We start from the raw sequence: 23,511 nt of genomic DNA, 5'->3' as shown, positions 1-23,511 counted from the left end.
TCATTTCTTCCAATAAGACAGAGTAAAATGCTAATGCTTATTTCTCAAAAAAAAAAAAAAAAAAAAAAAGCGGGTTAATACATCATCTGTGACTTAGCCATTGCAAAGGCGAGGTAGAACATTTTACCACAAAGTTACAAGTCTCAGGAAAATATCATGGCCAATATTTTTCACAGGAGTCTTGAAAAAAAAAGGCAGAAAATTCATTTATAAGATATTCACATTCCATCCCCTATGTGTATTTTTTTTGACATTAAGGTAGATCTTTTTCTGTAACAAATAATGTAAGTACACTTCACATATATGATTCAAAGTGCCATCTCTAATGAAAGTGACATTTGTTTTTTTTCTGTTTTATTTTTTGAAGAAGGTTGAGAGGAGGCGCACGATAAAAGCACAAACCTACCAATCTGCAGCTTTGTGGTAGACGGGCTTCAGCGATCTCCTATGTAACATTCGATTCAGCAAGTATGCATTTAACATTTACTCCAATAAGACATTGTGACAGATGAGGAAGCTCCCTTAGATTTTATATAAATATTCTTCAGATTCATAGCTCTTTGCCTATTGAATCTTAGTTTTTTTATTTTTTAAAAATTGCATTTCTAATCATTCCTTAATTTTAACCACATGCAAACATCTTACTCTTTCTAAATCTTCACCCTAAAACTAGTTTCTTAATGGGGTGTGGATACCTTTAATTCCTTTAAAACTATTTTTTTGACATTCGTAATGGGTATTCAGCTCTCTAAACTGACCACCTACCTAGCCCTAGCCTGCAACTTTGATCCTGTCCCTTCTTCTAAGAAATTATGTATCTACCTCCATAACAGAAATTGGGGACTTAACTAGACTTAATTCATCTTACCATCAAACCAGTGAGGCCTCAGTGAACCAACTATCTGCTGAGTTCTACATGTGAATTCAGAAGAAATCCACCACCAAGCAGAGTAAGACAATAACCATCATTAGCAATGATGCTCATGCAAAGATGATCTATAAATAAGATCTGCAATAAATGTTGATTCTCAAACAAATGACAATTGCTGGTTTTTCCTAAGGAACTTTAAAAATAAAGTCATTTGTATTCATTTTACATCAAATCCACGATCTCTTTTGTAATGAGAGTATATAACTTACTTATAACAAAGAGGTATATAACCTGTTTTCATAAGATCATTATTTTGCAACTCATTAGTCTGACATAGTCTTAGACTGTAGCTGAACACGTAGGAAAGATTTCTGCATTCTTCTGAATATGTAATTCAGCACCAGGAAGAGCACAGAGTACAAGAACTGAATTCACTTTCCATCTCCGCTACTGACTACCTGAAAGAACTTGTCTCCAAACCTCAATCAGTTCGTCTAGGAAGTGTTGATAGCAATATCCATCTCACCCATTCGTTATGAAAATTAAATGGGATTATGTATTTAAAGTATTTAGAGCACAGTGATGAACACATAGTAAATGATCTGGAAGTGTTGGGCAATCTCTATTTAAAGTCATATATTTGGGTTGTTTGAGAATACTTTATACAAATAACTTTACACCAGCTAATTGTTATTCATTAAAGCATTAAATTCTCTTTCTTATAAAGAACTATATGTCTTACTGTTTTTTCTACTTTGTAATATGTGGTTGCACATGAACACAAAACATTTAAGAATTTGTACATTACCACAAAAACAGCAACAAAAAAATACTCACCATATCTGTGTTGACATGTGCAAAAGATGGCACATTAAATATTCCTTGGATCAGTTCTGGTGGGCTACTAACTCCTAACCATAAGAACATGTTGAGACCGTTAGCCAATAAGAATATTCCTTCTTCTGAAAGACGGGACTCAGAGCAACGAATAGCAGCGGGTAGGGTTGTACTTTTGACATCTAATGTGTGCTGTGCAGGCAAAGGCAGGAGAGTTAGTAAGTCTGCCATCCTTCCCTTCCTTTCTTCCTCTCTCCCCCTTTTCCTTTCACCTCCCTCCTTTCCTCCCAGTGCATATTTAATGAATGCCTACTATGTGCCAGGCATTATTCTAGTCATTAGACAGTAACTGTTCAAGCTACCTTGAACACTAATCATTTTTTGGAAGGAATAAGAGGCAACAAATAAAAGAAGTAAAATACATTGAATTTTATCATATAACCTCACTGATAGGAGGAATTCTTAATCTCAGGAAACAAACTGAGGGTTGCTGGAGTGGTGCGGGGTGGGAGGGATGGGGTGGCTGGGTGATAGACATTGGGGAGGGTATGTGCTATGGTGAGCGCTGTGAATTGTGCGAGACTGTTGAATCACAGATCTGTACCTCTGAAACAAATAATACATTATATGTTAAAAAAGAGAAGAAGATAGTAGGAAGGGGAAAATGAAGGGGGGGAAATCAGAGGGAGAGATGAACCATGAGAGACTGTGGACTCTGAGAAACAAACTGAGGGTTCTAGAGGGGAGGAGGGAGGGGGATGGGTTAGCCTGGTGATGGGTATTAAAGAGGGCACGTTCTGCATGGAGCACTGGGTGTTATACACAAACAATGAATCATGGAACACTACATCAAAAACTAATGATGTAATGTATGGTGATTAACATAATAAAAAAAAACACTGAATTTTAAATGGTGTTAAGTGCTATGAAGAAAAGCAGGAAAGTGGGATAGGGCATGTCAGTGCTGGTGGTACAGTTTTAACTAGGGTAGTCCAAGAAGGCTTGCTGGGAAGGTAACCTTAGGTAGGCCTGAAGGATGAGCGACGGGGCCCTGGGGATATCTGGGGAAGAGCATTCAGGATGGAAGGAATAGTCGGTTCAAAGATCCTAAGGTAAGAGTCTGTCTCAGATGTTTCAGGATCAGCAAGGAGGCTACGGTGGCTGGAGTAGAGTGAGGAAGTGGACAGTAACGAAGACGAGGTCAGACAGGAAGGAGAGGAGGTTAGTACAGATGGCACTGGGCCAAGGCAGTAGGAAATTTGGTGTTTCCTGAAATGGGAAATCCTAGAGTGTTCTGAGTATTGGAGGGACATGAGCTCATAATTATTTTAACAGGATCACTAACTTCTATGCCGAACACAGACCGGAGAGGCAAAGGTGCAAGCCTCAAGGCTTGTTAGAAGGGTACTGCTGCAGTCCACGGGAGAGATGATTATGCTTGAACCTGAGTGGTGATAGATGAGGAGGAGAGAAAGTGGTCAGAACCTAGATATTCTCGGAAAGAAGAACCGGCATGTTCGCTGGTGGATGAGAAGTGATGGATAAGGGAACTAAAGCAGTCAAGGGTGACTGCAAGCTTGGACCTGAAGAACTGGCAAGAGAGAGTAGAGGTAAATGGGGATGGAGAAGATTGCAGGAGAGCAGGTATAGAGAGGAGCTCAGGGCTTGGTTTAAGGTGCCCATTACACACCCACCAAGACATGCTCAGTAGGCTACAGGATAGACACACTAGAGTTCAGGACAGAGGTCTGGCTGGAGATACAAACATGGGAATCAGTATACAAATGGCACTGAAAGGACAGATGAGCCCCCCACAGGGTTGAGTGCAGATAGACAAGAGAAGCTTCCCAAGGACTGAGCCCCCTCAGAGTACTCTTGACAGCAGGCAGAGGTGGCAGGAGAAGTGGCCAGAGAAGCAGAGAAACGAGAAGAAGTCAAGTGAAGAAGGTGTTCCTAGAGGGAACAATAAACTGTCAGATGCTGTTAACAGTAAGAGAAGGACTAAGAACTGCGCTTTGGATTTAGAGTCATGCCGGCCACTGGTGACCTTGGCAAGAGGATTTTAGTGGAGTGGAGATGCTCTTATCCCTTAGAGTTCTAGTTTGTCTGGCATGTTGATTGTTGCTAATCCATTTTTATCTGAAAACGAACCATTTTGTAAGAATTCTAGTGTTCATATTGATTGAAAGAATTAATATCTTTTAATTTCCAACCTAATTTAACTCTTTCTAATACTGGTTGTACTGTTACTGAGAGCCCAAGTATGACCCTCATTACAGGAATTAGAAATTAGCCACCAGCCTTCCCCTCTTTTATCCCTCAATTGTAATTTGAACTTGCTAGGTCTCAGGGAAAAAGAGCTTAGTTGCAGAGCACAGAGGCATACAAAACATCAAGGATTGACTTCAAATAAATGGAATACATGCAAAGTAAATTCTCCAAGGGCAAATGAAGTTGGTCCCTTGTACAGTGTAGGTGGCCTCAAATATATCTGATTTATAAATCCTTAATTGTATTTGGTCAAGGCTAATCATAGCCATACTAATTAAATGTGGTGACTTTTAGACATTCATACATTGTACAGAAACAAATACATGTGCGCACATAAGATCCCATATACACATATATCAGTTGCCTTTAATGCTACAAGGTAGATTTCTTGAACAACTGAAGGTTGGCTTGCTCCAACTTGTTTACTAACTTTTCAATCTGCCAATTTGGGCATGAGGAAAGAAAAGCAATTATCTGAGCAATTCACTGGAATAGGAACACCTCAAATCCCCACCATCACCATCTCCACACTGAACAGATGCTGATGCATAATACTTGCTTAAAAAGCCTCTGCTCTCAGTCCCACATGACATATTCTGAAGGCATTTGTGACTTTAAATTTCCTAAGAACAAAATGTTCCAGATAGAACATATGGAAAAGGACAAAATATGATTCCCTTCCAGACTCCTCTAGGAAATGCACCACTGCCTTGTACTTACTATTGGCAGAAGCTGTGGGTAGAAGAAAAGCTGAGAGTCGGCCACACCCATAGTCATGACCAGCTGTCTCTGGTACGCCCGCTCATCTGTTGAGATCTCTGGTCTGCTAAGCAGTACACAGTTTTTTAACAAACAATTCATGTACACTGGTAATACTTTCATGGAATCTGGTAAAATAAGCTGAAAAAAGAAAGGCATTTGTTTCATATGCTTGGCGTTTATGAGAAAGAACCCCTGAGCTTTACCTCAGACAAAAGAATTTTGTAAGACAAAAACATTTGTTTTTGAGGTAATTGTGAGGATTAAATGATAACACATATAAGCACATAGAGCACAGAAATGTGCTTAAACACACGAGGTATCTAAACAACAGCAGTTAGTTTTCTCTGGGTGCTTTGACAGAATGCAATCCTGGCTCTGCCTCTTAACAGGTGTGTGACCCTGGGCAAATCATTCTCTCTTTTCCTAGGTTTTCTCATCTAAAACTGGAACAGCCCATCTCCTGCATGACCATGGGATTGTTAGGAGGATTAAATGATTATTAATTGGTGAAGCACTTATAATGGTATCTAGCACACGGTAAGTATCACACACGTTTATTAAATACAATTAAATAAATTATTTCTTAATCTGTGTTATGAACCTCTACCTCTTGAGTTCAAGAACAGTGTTTTTTTCAGGTGCCCATTAGACATCTCTTCCTTTATGCACTTCATGCATCTTAAACTCACACGGTTAGTCATAAGCTCATCAAACACATGGAATGCCACCGTGTCATGGGTTTTATGCAAATTGTCAACGATAGAGGAATAAGGGACAGTCGATGTCACAAGATGCCAAAGTCCATCAGAGATGGCAGATATATAAATACATAAAACATAACAAGGAGGTTGCAACACTATAGATATAAACTAAAATAGGAAATGCTTCATGGATTTAGGTGTGTCACTACCGAATGGTAACAGGCAAAATCAAACTCCTACAATTCCATAAACATGTTCTTCCTCTTACATTTCCTATTTGAGATATTAGAACTACCAGATGAACCCAATTTCATTTTTTCTTTACCTTCTATTAATAAATTAATTATTTAAATTCTGTCTTTCTGATCCACCTGTACTTTCCTCTCCATCCCTACTTCGGCTTAAGTGACCTCACTCTAACTACTCTACATACTGTAATATGATGCTGCCCAATAACAACACAAGGCAGCACCTCTAGATATCTGGTCTATACATTCATGACTGCTTTCTTAGCGTTCTCTCTTAATGATGAAATGAATAGATCCTTATCAGAATCCACCCTGAAAAGGAAATTTCCCCCAAGGCTCCATTAGGATTTATTCCTCCATTTAAATCTTTTCACATTGTAAGTTTCTTCTCATGATCTACTAAGTAAAGAATGTGTAAGACAGTTTTCTAACTGGTTCAGGCAAACATATTTCAGGACAATTCTACTTTGTGGTCTGTTTCCCCTCTCCTTCTAATCTCTTTTCAGAGAATCAAAGACAGTTAAATGCATGTTTCCTCATCAGAGCAGAATATTCTTCTTTTTTTCTCTAGCATAAAAGGTTTTTATTTGGGGGCACCTGGGTGGCTCAGTTGGTTAAGCGACTGCCTTTGTCTCAGGTCATGATCCCAGGGTCCTGGGATCGAGCCCTGCATCGGGCTCCCTGCTCCGCGGGAGGCCCGCTTCTCCCTCTCCCACTCCCCCTGCTTGTGTTACCTCTCTCGCTGTCTCTCTCTCTCTAATAAATAAAACCTTTAAAAAAGAAAAAAGAAAAAAAAAAGGTTTTTATTTGACAACATATGCTACTGTATCATTTTTTCAACCAAGGAAAAATATGATCAAAAGATGTAGGAACTGGGGCTCCTGGGTGGCTCAGTCGTTAAGCGTCTGCCTTCAGGTCAGGTCATGATCCCAGGGTCCTGGGATCTAGCCCCGCATCAGGCTCCCTGCTCGGCGGGAAGCGTGCTTCTCCCTCTCCCACTCCCCCTGCTTGTGTTCCCTCTCTAGCTGTGTCTCTGTCAAATAAATAAAATCTTAAAAAAAAAAAAAGAAAAAAGATGTAGGAACCAGATTATAATCCAATTCCAGAGCCATGTGGCCTTAAAGCTGTTTCTGGGCCAGTTACCAGTTAGGCGATTTATGTATTATGGATTAAGAATATTCTTAGATTCTCATATAGAAGCATGTACACACAGTTTTTCAAATATTATCTTGTAATTTCACTGGCTGCTTCTCATTAATCAGGTTACATTAAGACAATTTAGAAATCTGTTGTCCTAAATGCCACCAAGGGGTGAGACTCCTGACCTACAGTGACCCCATAGAACTAAAAGTCTGATCAGAAGAGACTGAATGAAAGGGGGCAGACAGAAGAAAACAGAGGAGGTAAATAAGGAGGAAAACTGATGAAGAAGAAGAAAAATGGAGTTAGGGTGAAAGAAACGAAGGAGACATTCTTTGCCAATGTTTCTGAGGTGGGGAAGAAAATGTGGGAACAGATGGACCCTATAAACCCTTTCCCCACCTCCCTGGATCTCCTCCATGAATAACAATCATTCTTGGGGAAAAAAAGGTACAAGTGTGGAAGGTGTAGAAATTCACGAGTTCAGTTTGATTGAATTTAGAGAATTCTTCTCTGAGTTTTGAAATGACAGAATGGTAATGAATTAAAAAAAAAAACTATTTGCAGTTAAGTGCATTTGACTTGCCTTTTGAAGTCACTGTACTCCCATACGATGTAATATATTTAAGTTCGGAAGATTGAGTTATTAGATTTAATAAAAAGAATCTATCTTGCATATGTAAACTCAAAACATTGCTTTACTCTTGTTTGTAGTTTTAGGTCTTAACCCAGCATCAAAATATGACCTCCAGAGAAAGTGCCTCCTTAAATTTTATACCCTAAGTGCTTCTCTTGCCTCAAGCTACTCCTGGCTCTGGAAGTTCAGTAAAAGCAGATCTTCTGAGGTCCAGTGTCAAATAATCCAAGTATACAGCTGCTTCATAGTCCTGCTTAGATCAAGGAAACTTTGGGCTCTACAGTAAAAGAGTGGAATTCCTTTAGGAATTTTAGATATTGTTTCTCACAAGTGAAATATGGGAGGGCAACACATCTAAAGTTACTTTCTCTGAAGAGAACCCCAAGTCCAGCCATTTCATGTTTCTAAGTAATGGCATATTTTAATATACTACTGTCACTAAGTCTAATAATCCCTACATTTTCCCCACTCCATGCTGGATAATCCTAAAATATCTAAATTATCTCATTTCTTAAAGTGCATCATTGGTTGAAATGTAATTTGAAAATGTGTTCACAGAAAGTAACATCTCATCATAAGAACAGGAATAATCTCTATCAACTTTTTCAGAGAAAATAGGGTATCATCATGTTTTTCCTCCAGAAGTAATTAAACTGCATAACCAGATGATCTAGTAGTAGAGACAAAGCTTGTAACTTTTAAACCAGAAGGAACAGACAGATTTGATTTCTTTCCTTAAATAGGCAACAGATTTGTTTTTAACTTAAGGTCTTTGAATCCAATTGCTTTAACGTTAGAGAATAAACTTTCTGAGAGGACACTAAGTGTACCTGTTCTCCTTCAACTAATCCTTCTGCAGTATGAAATACTCCAGAGACAGAATAATGTTTCCAGAGCTGTAAAACAAACAGTAAAACTGGGGTGTAAAATGCTCGTTATTAGACTCGTTCCAGGTGCACCTGGTGGGCTTTGTATAAATTAAACAAGTACACTGTGGAAATTGTACTGATATTGGAATTTAGTTACTGAAATGTCACATCTTCTAGCTAATAAAGAGAACTGACACTTAACATAGAGATTCAAGAGCTGCTTATGTGATTGTCAACACCGGAGATAGAAGAATGGGTGGCTAATCACTTAGAACAGCACAGAAAGGAATTTTTGTGAAAAGTCCAAGCTAATAACTGCATTTCATTTTCCTTCTTTACCCAGATTATGAAATTTGCCCCCCACCCCGGATTTTATCTACATTATCTCTGCTGCTAAAGGCTTTTTTTTTTTTTTTAAGATTTATTTATTTGAGAGAGAGAGCAAGCGAGCATGCGTGAGCAAGTGCACAAGCAGGGGATAGGGTTAGGGGAGAGGGAGAAGCAATTTCCCTGCTTAGCAGGGAGCCCGACATGCGGCTCAATCCCAGGACCCTGAGATCATGACATGAGCCGAAAGGCAGACGCTTAACTGACTGGGCCACCCAGGCGCCCAAGGCTTATTTTTGAGTGGGGTTTCAGACATCCTATCAGCACCCACTACTTTTGACAGTGAGTTAAGCAGAAAGTTTTCCCATCTGTTGCTGTCTTCTCTTTCAATCCAAATTCTATATTCAGATATTCAACATAAAATTATGAAAAGTACCATTTAGCTTTCACTGACATAGGGAAAAATGTGAACAAGAGAACAGATACAAAAATAAATGTGAACATGAGGTTCTTTTTCTTTTACCCGAAAGAGTCTAAACGAGATTTATTTAAAGGATCTTCTAAAATTTTCAAGTTAGTAGATGATACCCAAAGACATTTCCTTCAAAACCCTTTATACTTATTATTAACTTTTAAATATAAAGAATTCCAATATTTAGAAATTATATTTATGTTTATAAGATATAAAGAATTCATTCTTGCCATTTGCTCATATCAACTACAATTGTTAACATGCCTAAAAAGATATTTAAGCACACACATTTCTTAACCATATAGTCATCTTTATAAGCAAAAGAGAATCCCATTTATATTATGACATTTCTTACATATAACATTCTGTTATTTATACATAATGTATTGACTGTCAACCCAATATGCACACACAGTTTTTGGTTCATGAATCTTGTAAAGCCACTAAGTTTTTTAATGTTGGCTGTAAAAAGACCATAGCCTCCACAAACGCATTCTCAATCTTCTTGGTTGTATAGTTTATTAAGCACAGCATCTAAGTGCCTGGAACATCATAAACTTTCAATAGCCAAATGCTGAAAGAACGTACATTTAGTATCACTTGTAACACTTTAGGATCTAAGTACAATAGGTGGCTCACCTGGCTTGCTGCAGATGGACTTGCACAATTCTTTCGGTAACATGCCAACATATGGGCAGTCTGATTAACCAGAATTTCCCGGATGACCTTCAAGGGCTGGTGTAGAACTGCTTTAAATGCTAATTGCACAAAACAATGAAAAGGGCATTAAAGCCTTGGCTCAGAAATCAATCCCTTCAAATGATAATAATAATAATAATAATAATAATAATAAACAAATTGCTATTATCTTCAGACCACACAGCAAGGAGTAACAGTGTTAAAATGTTAAGTCAGTTGTTAACGTTCTCCAAGAATAAGGATATACCCAATGGAGAACAATGGCCTACCTCTAATAAAAGGTAGGTAATTGGTCCAGATTTTTCCACAGAATATTATAAACAGAACTCTACACACAGAGAAAAGAAAGACCAATTTGCCATCTTCTGATGTCCTGAATGCCTATGGGCTGAATTGCTGTTTCCTCGAAACTTTAGTGTAGAATCTCAAATAGGGGTTGTGGAGGGGAGAAGGAACCAAAGAAAATTCCAACTCAGGCCCCTCCCATTTCGTAATAATCATGGTATGGATAGGCAAGTTCAGCCCAACATTAGGGACAGTCCATTATCCCCAGGTGCTGGAGGGCATACTCGCATACCATAATAACAGTCTAAGTATTACCTTCCTAAATTTCAACTCAGAACCCACCCCCAGCCCCCGAAGGAAACGCTGAATAAAACTGTATAGTGTGGGCCTGAACTGAGTTATCTCATTATTAATCTGGAATTAGAAATGCTGAGTATTCTCCCTGGCACTCTGCTTTTATAAGTTCTGAATGTGCCCACCAAAATGCGCTACCACAGTAGTTGTCAGTTACTAATTCAATTAACCAACAAGTCTTGACTGAATTATTAGGCAAGATACACTGCACCACAGGATTAGCAGAGTGTTACCTGACTTGGCGAAGAAGTTGATAAGGGCATCTGTCTCACAGCTCTTATAGAGATCAGCCAATTGGGAGCTGCAGTTCAAGCTAAGATTGTGAATCCGAAGTCTTCTCTGACCTCCAATGGTTGTGTAAAGCACAGCACACTGCAGAGGCAAGATCAAGGACATGTGTTTTCTGGTCAACATGTCCACCCAGGCTAGCCTGATCTTATTTACACTTAGAACAGTGTGTACAGCTCAAGAGACCTCTAAATTCTTCCACATTGAACAATAACAATTAAGGGAGGTATAATGACAATTCATACACTGGGTCTCCATGTAGCACTTCACTGGTTTAAACTTAAATTTTAACCGGGCTTCCACACTTGAGTATCTGTTTGCATCTACCACTAGTCTACTTTCAGATATCTCAGATTTCATTACCAGGGATTCAGGTGCAGAAATAAGACTTTCATGTTCATGACCATAGCCCTATTCAAGCCTCACTTCCCTTGAAAACATGCAACTAACTTTGATGATGTACTTAAGTCGTATGCTGCTGATATATGCATTTCAAGAATGCAAACAAGTATATACTTCTTCAAATATCTGTGATCAAAAAATAAATATTAGTTAGAGTTCTTCCTCAACTTAATGCCGACCCCTCTCCATTCTTTAAAGGTGATGCTAGTATCTGAAAACTATGACCATTAGATATAATTGTTCTTGTTTTAATTCAAGATCTCCATGGCTTCTGCTTAAATTTATTTACTACAAAAACCAAATTCTATTTATATTTGCATGTAACATAATAATGCACTTAACATGGTGTCTGACATTTGGTAGGAATGCAACAAATGAATGAATGGGTGCTAAAGCCTAAAAGAAGTGAACGTTGTTGGCAGTTTGCTAATGCCTACAACACTGACCACAGTTTGCTGGGCTCTTGGGCAATGACATACAATTGTGACTTCTTACAAATAGCATACGTAAATCAGGGTGCAGAGAATACACTACAGAGTGCCTAAAGACTTTTGCCTTGGGGAGAAATAGAGTTGAATTTCTTTACAGAGAGACTAACTCAGTTGATGGTATTTTAGTCTCCCCACTGACCAGTCAGTAACAAACTAAAATACCAAAGATGGGAATACATTTTAAATCACCTGGATTAAGGCTCCACTGTCTTCGCCAAGTTTGTCATCATGCTTGAACTCCACAGTCACTGCCTTGTCACAATCAATGGCTGCCATTTCTACATCAGTGGTGTTGTTCATAAAAATTCCACCAAAGAAATCAGTGGCTCTGAAACCTAATGATGAGGAAGAAGGGAAATTTTGTTCCTATTTAATTTATTACTATTTTCTCTGCTGGCCTGTTATTAATTTGAAAAGGAAACAATTACACAACAGAGACTTGAAAATAGTATAATTGAAAATTACCTGTGCTGGTACGAACCCTCATAATAGCATCGAATCCTATTTTCTTTTCAATATCATTTCTGAGATCATTCAAAAATTGTTGGCTATCCATGTGCATCTGAAAAATAAAGTAGGATCAATGCCCACCAGATGGCAGTAAAATACTTAAAATAACAATTCTCAGTTTAAAAAATCTTGATTAAAACCCACTTTATCCAGGTATCTTAGAAAGGACTCTTAAAGCTTTTTCAATTTTACTTCACTTGCAATCTTTGGTCTTACCAAATCCCTTAACTATTTTACAATATAAATATGTAGCTAGGTGATTAAAAATAATTTTACTGATGCTAAATAAAAACAGATGATGATTAACATTTGTCATTTATGTTGGGGGAACACTCATTCCCACTCCATGTTTTCATGTATAGGTACATAAGTGAGAGGCACTCCCCTGACCCCTTCTTCTCAGGTGAGAGCAGGTGACTTATCTGAGTAGTGAGTCTGAGTAAAGGAACTGGGTAAGCATAGCTTAGTCTATTCCGGATCCTCTTTCTGGGGAGACAGCCTGCCTGTAGGAGGCACACATTTCTTGCCCCTCGATATGGTAAGTTTTGAAGGTACAGTTGTCCATAAGAGAAGCTTATAACTGTGCCCACCCTGTGCCTGGGTATATAAGTTTGTTACACTGAAAGGTAAAGCATTAGCAGGCCCACTTGCCTACAGACCTAAGTCTGTACGGTGCTCACATTTTTACTCTCTCATGACTCTGTCTCTTAATTCAGGCTTGGAAGGGAGGGGTATCATGAATGGACCCCCCCAAATCATAACAATTTAAAACAAATACATAGTCACTTTGAAAACCAGTATCTTAAATATATTTAAAATACTAAAATTTTATATAGAATATATTTTTCCCCATCATGCAAACTTACATTGAAATTCACCTCTGAGGCTAAATGAGCTCAATCTGTTGCCAAACACTTAGGGAGTAGGAAAGGAATTGCTTAATCACATAATCTTCTCCATGGGTTACAGCATTTACATTTCAGCTGCCCACAAGGGGGCATAGCTTTCTTAACCCATGATTTAAGCACCTAAAGTCAAATGGCAGTAGAAAACCTGAGGTGAACAAGTTGCTGGCTTTTACCTGGAAATTGTTGTATTTGTAAAGGGTTCCTCCGGTGAGCTGAGGCACGAGACCCAAAGAGGCCACGTCCACATACTGGCTGGGAAAGAGGAAGAGGGTCACACAGCAGCCGTGAGCCACACACTCCTTGGCCAGTGAGTCGTAGACATTTGTCTGGGGCTGGAAAAGTATCTGAAGAAAAAGAGGCACAACGGGAAAAAGAAAACCACAAAATGTTTTTGGTTTCAATTTTTAATTTCTGTTGACTTCTTTTAAAATGAGGGAAAAATTGTTTCCAGTTAAGTGAACTGGGCTGAAGGAATGAATTATGGTCATGATCAGTGCGGCAGCCGTTTCCTGAGCACGCAGGGTGTGCCAGGCTCGTGCTGTGTGAAATGTCCGTGTGCCAGCAATGTTACCTGATCCTCCAACAACGCTAATGAAACTGATGTTGCTCTCTTTACCTTTACAGAGCTACGTGGGGCAACCTGTCTGGTGTCATGTGGCCAGTAGCTGGTGCCTACCCCATAGTCTTAACCTTCCCACTGACTTGTCACCCCAGCAACGGCTATACTGTCAGAGGGTTTGAGCAAAGCACATTTTGAGCATCAGGTACCTCTACTTCCTGTCTCAGGAGTGTTGTTATATGGTGCCGTCTACATTCTCCCCCTACTATATCTTCTTCCTGCATCTCCTCCCATTTCCCCCATTTCTGTAACAGTCTTATCACCTAGTCTCTTACACAGATTATACAATGAAAAAAGTTTGAGGCCTCATTTTGATTTAGGAATATTTCAGAAATCAGCTTTTCTAGGAATATAAAATTTCTTAAATTATTTGCAATTCAAAATATTACTATAATATACAACGTCCTGGATTTATGCATTACATTTAGCTTCTCTCCCTTTCTTACACAAAGGACACCTTCACTCTTTCTTTACTCCCCTTTAAAAACTGACAAAGGGACACTTCAAAGGGCCATTGTTTACAAATACCTTCTCTTTGTCTGTATTAATCAGCTTTTTGTCATCTCTGTTTTTAAGCTTCCCTGGTGCTTCTGCAGTAGGCAAGGAGGAATGGAAGATGAACAGCTTCCCAGGACAGTCTGCTGCCTAAAAGAAAAAAATATATAGAAAATGTCTTGGGTGGGGAAATTCTACTTTAAGGGAATCAGAAAATAAATTAAAATATAGGTATTTTATATGAGCCAAACACTATATATATGTTATTGAGAGGATTAAATTATATATATATTTACATGTAATATCTATATACATATATATAATTTATATTATATATAATTTATAAATATATATACTATATATAATTTAATCCTCTTAATAACTTTTGTGTCCTTGGGCAAGTACTATTCTCTCCATTTTATAGACTGGGAAACTGAGGCTTAGATAGGATAGTGATTTGCCCAAAGTCACACAAGTTGTGAATGAAACAGCCAATATTTGAATGTAGTTCCCTATACCATGATGCTTTGAAAAACTAGTAAGAGGATGTATTAGAGGGAAAATACATTCTTGTTTAGCCTACAGAACACTCTTTCAGGACCAAGTGAATCCCATGATGCAAAAGTAAACAAAAGTCCCAGGATCAGGGTGCAACAGAAGCTCCTCTTTGAAACCGTTAGTGAGCATAGATTATACCTAAAGTGGTATTTCAAGGAAGAATGCACAAGAATGTAGCAGTGTTGTGGCAACAACAGACACAAGAAACCAGCTATCAGGCAGGATGACAAAAGGAAAAATACGTGATCAAGATTATATAACTGTCGTCCCTGGGAAGCAATAAAAAGATGATTTAGGCTCCACAAAAGTCGATTCAGCATTAAAAATATTTAAAATCTTATTTAAGGACCTAAGAAGTGATCTACTAAGCAAAATTTACTGAAATTAAATGATTCAATATAATGACCCCTCCAATCTTGCCTTTCTCCAAACGATCCTGGCATATTGCTGCCAGGGCACCCTCTACAATAAAGGTAACTGTTCTGATCATGTATGGGGCGTTTCCCCTTGGGGGGGGGAGAGGGGAGGGCTGCCTGACAAACACCGTCTATGGGAATGACCGCGGGGAGGGTTTTTATGTGCCTTTTTGTTTTTGTAAAAAGGAAAACTTGGAAACACCGAAAGAATACATTTTATATCTGGATTTTTACAAATAAAGATGGCTATTATAACGGGGGGAAAAAAAAGAATCCTGGAGACTTTCTACTACATGATAAAGTCCATATTCTTTTATCTGTGTGGGAGCAGGGAGGGTAAAAAACAGCGAGTTGAGTTGCTGCCAACAACCACTGTGTGCAGCTCTGTGCCAGGCCCTTTGGACACATCTCTCATTTAATACAACCATGTGCAGAAGATAACGTTGTCTGCATTTTAAGGCTAGGAAAACTGAGGCTCATCCAATTTGCCCCAGGTCACACAGCCAGTGAACCTCTGGCCCTTCGAGGCCCCCCGCAGTTCAGCTGGAGATCCACATTTCCTAACCCCTGCCATCCTGTGCATTAGAAGTCTCCACCATACAAGCTTTGCTTTCCTGGAATACACCACGTGCTTTACATAACTCCGTATCTTTGCACATTTTGTTCCTTTAACCTGGAATCCATTTCTCCCTTTTCTTGGCCTGGAGCTGTTGTCTGCAAAGACCTGGGGTTAGTGGCACACTCTGGTGTTCCTGGGTCAGCTGTTAAGAGGTGTTGTAAGTTATTTGCTGCTACTACTAAGGTACATGGGTTTGTGAAGAACTTCCCTAAAAAACAAATGGAGAGAATTTAAGTTCAGCCTTGTCCGAATGTGTCTCACTAAGTGGCATTCAACCTGTTTTGTGGAGTAGGTCACAGCTGACACATGGGGAGGGGGTGCATAACCAGTGTGCCGTCTTGTCTTTGCTATGGTCAGCAGTGGGCAGGGATTTTATTGCTGCACTGGCCTTCTACTGAAAATTATTGATACAGCATAAGTAAGAAAGAAGGCAAGGATGAGTGAAGAAGCATAGGCAGTGACCCTACGTGTACATGAAGACACTATCAACACTTTGGCCAATTAAGACACATTCATTCCTATGACTAAATCTGAGTAAAATTTATAGTAATACTGATAAGGACATGTTAAAAAATTTTAAATTCTAGGACTAATTTTATTTCTATCACTTTCATTGTTATAAAAGTACTTTCTGTTTTTTTAATTCAAGTAGCAGAAAAGGTATGAAACCTTTTTTAAAAGCCCATCTTCTCCCCAGCTTTCCTTGCCTGGCCCACCCAGTTCCCCTAAGGAATTCACTATCAATCCATCTAGATAGTCATTCACTTCCATCCATCTAGATATTCTCTGCTCATACAAGTACTGTAATTGTATACCACAGTACTTAAGAGCATGGGTCCTAGTTCCTATCAGCATGGACAAGAGTCCCAACCATTTATTAGCTGAGTGATACTGGGCAAATTACTTAACTTCTCTAAGCCTTAGTTACCTAATATGTGACACAGGAAAAATAGTAGCTACATTAAAATATTGTTGAGAGAATTCAATGAACCAGTACATGGTGTTAATCATAATCAAACATACACAATTGCCTTGTTAATATTACCCATGGAGCAAAACTTGAAAGGAAAAAATCAAGACCCATTAGAAAAATAAAGTTCACTATTGAGAAAAATAAAATAGCCATATTTGTTTCTAATTCATCAGCCAATTAAAATGGCTTAATTTTAGATTCATAATTTCATTAATCATATACTTATAAAATCTTCTGTAAGAACCAATAAAATAAAAAGCTCCTAGGGCATTCTATGCTTTAAATCCCTATAAATCTGTTATGTTTTTACCAAGATCTGATTGTGCCCACATTAATGTACCATATAGAATTGATAAATGACAATGACATATGTCATTCTTATTATGATGGAAAACAGGTTGAGATAGGCTGGCCTGGAGAACCCACTGTTTAAAATTTAACTCCAATGTCCATTCCTCTGAGAGACATGTTAATATCACTCTCGACGGAGTTGGTTGCCTCTACCTCCCTGTCCCCATTCTACTTTGCAGATAAGACTTAATGACACCAAATCACAACTTTATGTATACTACTGTCTTCTACAGGTCACAGGCTCATGAAAAAGGAAGGACCTTGATTTTTCTTTAGTGTGTTTCTCCAAGCCCTACTGGGTCTAGCTAGTGCTTTCACTCTATAGGTGCTCCTTAAATTTTAGAAAGAATGGAAGGAATGTTGTGATGCATCACCTTGAAATCAAATGTAGAAATACATTAAGATAACTCAAAGATAAATTTCCCCAACCCGTGATATATTTGAAGCATAACCAGTAAAGGCCACTTCTTCCAATTTGTTGCCTAATTCTATTTATTTAGTTTTCTGGTGGAAGTAATAGCTAACTCAGAAAACTACTGTTTGGCCAAGTTCAAAGACAATACCAGAAGTTCACATGTAGTTGAATTATGAGTGTCAGATTTTCAGAAGAGATGCAGATTTTGAAAGACTATGTGGAAAAAAAGGCACTAAGAGAACAAGATGCCGTGGTCACAGATGCATGTACAACCGAAAAAAAAAAAAAGTGTATCGAAGCCTGCAGTTGAATAGTTCAGGGACTTTTGAGAAAGTATGTATAAGAACTTTCTAAACCTTCCCTCCTTATCTTTGTGACAAATTAGCACGTGTTGTTTGTTAGTTTTTGTCAACTCTCTATGCTTCAAGAAGTTTATTACCACTAATTATATATAGATTTTACTTGGCATCTAGCTGATAGAGAATAAGGCTATAATTCAAATGGGGGAGTCCAATTCTAAAATGTCTTCACTTGGACACACAAAAAACACTGCACTTCGATGTTCTTTCAGTTTCTACTCCCTGTCAACAGAGGATGAGACTCTCATCTCTGGCCTCTTGTGCATAATCCCCTGAGCACTTCAGCTGACCAGCCACAGTCCTGGGCTTCCCAAGTTACTCTTTGCTCTCCTTCCCTCCCCCTCTTTTGGGGAATACAAGCAATAAATATCATGTCTTGTCCTACAGAGTTACATTTTTTCCACCACACTATAAGCAATTTAGAACTAGAAACCGTAATCCTCACACTGCCTAACAAACATTCAGTAAATCTTTCTTGATTGAAAGAACAAGTGAATGAATGGTGTGGTCTCCTTAATATTTAGATATGCCCTATAAATGCTCAAAAATGTTAGCTCTTCGCCTAATAATGACTTCAGACAAGCATTGTAGGGCCCTTGTATGTAAGTTACCCGCATTTAAGCCTGACTGCTTTTTAGCCACAGAGGGCCTGAAGAGATGAGGATACTCTCACTGTCAGAGGCAGAGAACAATCATACACACACACACACACACACACACACACACACACACACACACACACACACACACACACACACACACACTTTATCCTCTTTGGAAAAATTGTTTTCTTCATCCAAACCTAACCAAGTTGCTCTAAGGCAGAAAGCATAAACTGCAGACAAGCTCCAACTGTACTAGAGCAGTGCCTGCTCTTATACAATAAATTATAACCACCCAGAATCTTCCTGGCAGATGAAGGAGAAATGTCTCATTATTTTGTTTTGTTTTTTTTTAATATCAACTACCTACTTATAAAAAAGTTTTGAAGAAATAGACAGTTAAAGATACACATACAAAAGAATCACCAAGGTAAATGTAAAGAACTAGAAATCAGCAAGAAGGTCATGGAAAGGAAATAATTAAATTAGAAAATCTACCCTAAGTATTATTGGTGTCTTTCTTGGTAGTTAAGGCTAGAAGGAACATTAGGAGTTATAATGCTTGTAAAAACTGACTCTAGGGAACTAGCTAGTGAATCTTTCCACAGGTAAGAAATTGATTAGTATGCAATAATGTCTTCATTTAATGCTGCACACAAGAAAGAAACTTTCTTCATAGTGTTTTCTCTTTATTTAACCACTAATGAAAAGCTTAGGGCAAGATGTTAAATCATGGGTAAGTGAAAGCATTCCTAGTACAAAAGTAACATATAAAGTCGTATGGGTCAGGTACACCATTTTCTGGTGAGTTAACATAACGTAAGGCACAGTAATAATTCCTTTTGCTGGTGGTTCCCAAATATGGGTGATCAGTAGCATAAATTGGGGAGCTGATGAATCAGCATCTCTGGGAGAGGGCCCAGAAATCTGCATTTTTAAAAAGCAGGCACCGTTTCACACGTGACCCCGTGACTCATTAATTGAGGAGGGCCTGCCCTGCTTCTCCTCCCACAACGTGGAGTGCTATCCTACCTCTGCGTGAGGGCAGGTGCCGGCAGGTACATGACAGCAACTGCCACCAACCTAAGTCCAGCAGTGTCACTTGACAAACGCAGTTCCCTATCTTTTTAAAAAGACAGTTCTTTACCTTTTATAAAGGTAGTTCTTTTGCTTTTTTTTTTTAAAGGTTTTATTTTTAAGGCATCTCCACACTCTACTTGGGGCTCAAACTCAAAACCCTGAGATCAAGGGTCGCACGTTCCACCAACCAAGCCACCCAGGTACCTCAACAGTTCTTTTACTTTGTAAGAATACTACTACTACGTATTAACATTGATATTTGTGAAGTTATTCTGAGTTGTTCTATTTAGATATTGGTTCTATTATTATTATTTTTTTAAAGATTTTATTTATTTATTCATAAGAGACAGAGAGAGAAAGAGAGAGAGAGAGAGAGAGAGAGAGAGGGGCAGTCTCCCCGCTGAGTGGGGAGCCTGATGTGGGACTCGATCCCAGGACCCTGGGATCATGACCTGAGCCGAAGGCAGACACTTGACCATCTGAGCCACCCAGGCGCCCTGGCTCTCATTTTTAAACTTCAGTGTAAAAGAGTGCATTAATTACTCTAACAATAAAATTGCAAATGTAACAAAAAATAACACATAAAAGATGCAAAAATACACTGGATGAAATGAACTGGCCTCTGGTAAGTGAGCACTGAGAATGCTGAGTGCTCCAGTTGTTAGTGCATGAGTAACGTCAAAGAACATTACAGTTATTACCAACACAGTGGTTTCCCAGTAATGTATCCTAGGTAACACCACATTTTGGACACATGGAATGCATGTGGTCAAATCTGCTTTATCTCTTTTGTCTTTCAAAGCTGCTACATAGCCTCTAGACCTCTCATGGACTGCCAGTGTGAGCCCATCATTACAAGACAGCATTGCTCCCTTTCAGAAATGAAGTATGGGGTTGGGCTGGGATGCTGACTTGAGTGATCTAAAAGCCATGCCCTCCACTCTACTGTCTTAACTGATGATGTGCTGCCTTATGAATATCCACTCATCTTTCCTCCCAGGCAAGAGCACATGAATACAATTCTATTCCCAGTACTAATTTCTCAGAGTAGAAAGACTCATAGGTTCATGTATGATGATCATATATCAGGAAATTTACACAGCATTTCTAGACACCTTACTGGAAGAGAGAACAACAACAAAACTCTTTCAAATTGAAATGGAAAATACTCATTTTCCGTAATGTGGAATAAAATGGGAATTCCCGTGTCTTTCTATAGCCCAAAATGATTAGTACTGGTTTCCACTAGACGGACCCTAACTTGGCCAAGTCACTTTATGATGTAAAATTTATTTTTAATTTTATGTTAAATTGACATGTATCCTGAAGATTTTTAAGGGACATCAGCAATTTTTTATTCAATGAGTAAATACTCTGAAGATCAGAAAACCCAAGCAAGAATCATTGTACTAAAACCAAAAACTACAGAGGCGCCTGGGTGGCTCAGTCAGTTCAGCATTTGCCTTCGGCTCAGGTCATGGTCTCAGGGTTCTGGGATCAGGCCCCACACTGGGCTCCCTCCTCAGCAGGGGAGTCTACTTCTCCCTCTGCCCCTGCTCATGCTCTCTGTAAAATAAATAAATAAAATCTTAAAACAAAACAAAACTACAATGTTTAGACACAGAATTTCTGGGAATATTTCATAAACTCAGTTCTTTAGCATTATTCTTGCTGTTTGTTATTATTGCTACTGTTATTGTTGTTATTAGCCATTTTATTTTAAAAGTTATTTTCAATTTAACTTTAATAATAAAATTTGAAAATCAACTTTTTAGGCACTAGCTGTGCAGATCAAAGTGGTTTGACGCTTGTGCTAAGGTAAATAATGATCAACCGTCAGTACTTTTCTTTTTCTTTTTTTTTAAAGATTTTATTTATTTATTTGACAGAGAGAGAGAGAGACAGTGAGAGAGGGAACACAAGCAGGGGGAGCAGGAGAGGGAGAGGGAGAAGCAGGCTTCCCGCTCAGCAGGGAGCCTGATGTGGGGCTCGATCCCAGGACCCTGGGATCGTGACCTAAGCCGAAGGCAGACGCTTAACGACTGAGCCACCCAGGTCCCCCAACAGTCAGTACTTTTCAATCATTTTGCCTTCTTCAGATTACTGTCTTTATTACTATGAAAATGACCAGAGTCATTAGGGCTCAGCTTTCCAACTGAAGCCACGGCCAACCTTGCATTTGCTGTGGGCATTCAGCAAGGCCCTGCGTGGCATTCACATCTGTCACCAACTGTCACAGGGGCCTTGCCCTTGCATGTTTGAAAACCCCAAGGAAGGAGAGGCTGATATGGGGATTTTTCCCTTCGTGTCTGGTTCTGATATTGTTGAAGTAATTTTAAAATAGATCATTTAAGGTTCATATAAAAGCCAAAGGGAGGAGCTAAACTGGAAATCCTGACAAAATCAGTTGCTCAGATGCTAATAGTTCTGGAATGTAAACGCTGGGAGCAATCCATGGTTTGGGCCACTTCCTCCTAAGATTTGTAGGGAAGTTAGGAACGGCCTCCAGCAAACTACATGTTTTAAAGAAGGCCGTATTTTCTTTCGTAGATAAAACTTCCAGTGTGTGTGTGTGTGTGTGTGTGTGTGTGTGTTTTAAAAACTTATTTACTTGCAATTCAAAAAGACTTCTCACCTTTAGTGCTTCCATGCCAGCCTGGATGACAGGAGCAAAGACAGTCTCATTTTCATTAGAGTCTGCAAACATCTCTGGAATCTGGTCCAATAAACTATAAGAAATGAATGAGTAAAAGGTTTTAAATGTTTAACTTATTTGTAATAAACTTCAAGAAATAAATCACTAGCATTTCAAGCCTAAACACATATGGTATTTATTTCACACTAAACACCTATGGGTGACTTTCATAGGTCATTCCTTAGGGAATAATATCCACACATATGGTATTTATTTCACACTAAACACCTATGGGTGACTTTCATAGGTCATTCCTTAGGGAATGATATCCTGACATGTCTTGGAACCAAAATTTATAATTTGTTTGGAACATTTACAAAAGCATACCATTTACATTTTTGACTTCTTAAACCACAAATTCTTGGAACAGTGGCTGTATCTTCAGTTATTACCATCATCACTGAATACACTCATTCATACACAGGAAATTTCTCTCTCCAGCAAAGAGAGGGGACTGATCTGGTTGAGTGTGAGTATTAAAAAAAAAACTCCTCCTTGGGGCGCCTGGGTGGCTTAGTTGGTTGTGTCTTGACTCTTGATTTCGGCTCAGGTTACGATCTCAGGGTCATGAGATCAAGCCCCACATCGGGCTCCAGCCTGGGCATGGAGCCTGTTTAAGATTATATCTCTCTCCCTCTGCCCCTTCCCCACTGCTGTTTCTCTCTCTCTAAAAAACAAAACAAAACAAAACTCCTATTTTTAGATATTGGTGTACATTTAAAATAGAACATAAATGATGGAGTTTTATAATCCATGTGTTAAAACCCCCTTGCTAATGACAAAATAATGTGTATTTGAATCAAAACAATTAAAAACAGATACCTGATTTGTATCTAAATTATAAAACACTTAATATTTACTTGTGAATCACTGATTGAGATTCTTGATAGTTGACAAGGAAACCGTCCAATAAAGGAACAAAGACTTCTCCCACATCGGTCACCACCATCATCTGAGGCTGGGCCAAGTTACTCTTTACATTAAAGAAATGCAGCACTTTGTTATATGTAATAAAACCAACTCGGATTGCAGAAGTTTCTTCTTGTTCTTCCCTGTGAGAAAAACATAGTGTTTAAATTTCTTTCATGTATTTATGAAAGGTTTCTATCAGAAATTTACTAAGTACACCTTCTATAAAATATATGGAAGAGATGTTTCAAGTTTTGCTCTTAATTATTGTTTACCAGTGTAAACAATACTGAGTCACAGTAGGGGATGGGGATATTACAAAAAATAAGTTGATAAAGAAAAAAATTG

At 38.6% G+C, this 23,511-nt stretch overlaps 1 protein-coding gene across 2 annotated transcripts in view; it reads right to left on the bottom strand.

Moving 5' to 3' along the window:
- Nucleotides 1–23,511, bottom strand: part of SEC24D (SEC24 homolog D, COPII component) — a 102,692-nt gene that overhangs the window by 7,019 nt on the left and 72,162 nt on the right. For both annotated transcript variants that reach the window (XM_028087390.2, XM_028087391.2), the window contains exons 12-21: nucleotides 23,115–23,306; nucleotides 22,195–22,288; nucleotides 14,220–14,336; nucleotides 13,246–13,416; nucleotides 12,120–12,216; nucleotides 11,844–11,989; nucleotides 10,707–10,845; nucleotides 9,775–9,893; nucleotides 4,700–4,879; nucleotides 1,709–1,900 (exon numbers count right to left, since the gene is read on the bottom strand). In XM_028087390.2, the coding sequence (XP_027943191.1) occupies nucleotides 1,709–1,900; nucleotides 4,700–4,879; nucleotides 9,775–9,893; nucleotides 10,707–10,845; nucleotides 11,844–11,989; nucleotides 12,120–12,216; nucleotides 13,246–13,416; nucleotides 14,220–14,336; nucleotides 22,195–22,288; nucleotides 23,115–23,306 (1,447 nt within the window). The remainder of the gene's footprint in view (nucleotides 1–1,708; nucleotides 1,901–4,699; nucleotides 4,880–9,774; nucleotides 9,894–10,706; nucleotides 10,846–11,843; nucleotides 11,990–12,119; nucleotides 12,217–13,245; nucleotides 13,417–14,219; nucleotides 14,337–22,194; nucleotides 22,289–23,114; nucleotides 23,307–23,511) is intronic.

Source organism: Eumetopias jubatus, unplaced genomic scaffold (assembly GCF_037043125.1).
Source record: "Eumetopias jubatus isolate StellerSeaLion01/CBP00866 unplaced genomic scaffold, mEumJub1_p1.0 scaffold_2, whole genome shotgun sequence".
Classification (NCBI taxonomy): Eukaryota; Metazoa; Chordata; class Mammalia; order Carnivora; family Otariidae; genus Eumetopias; species Eumetopias jubatus.
This window is presented reverse-complemented; position numbering and strand designations above follow the sequence as displayed.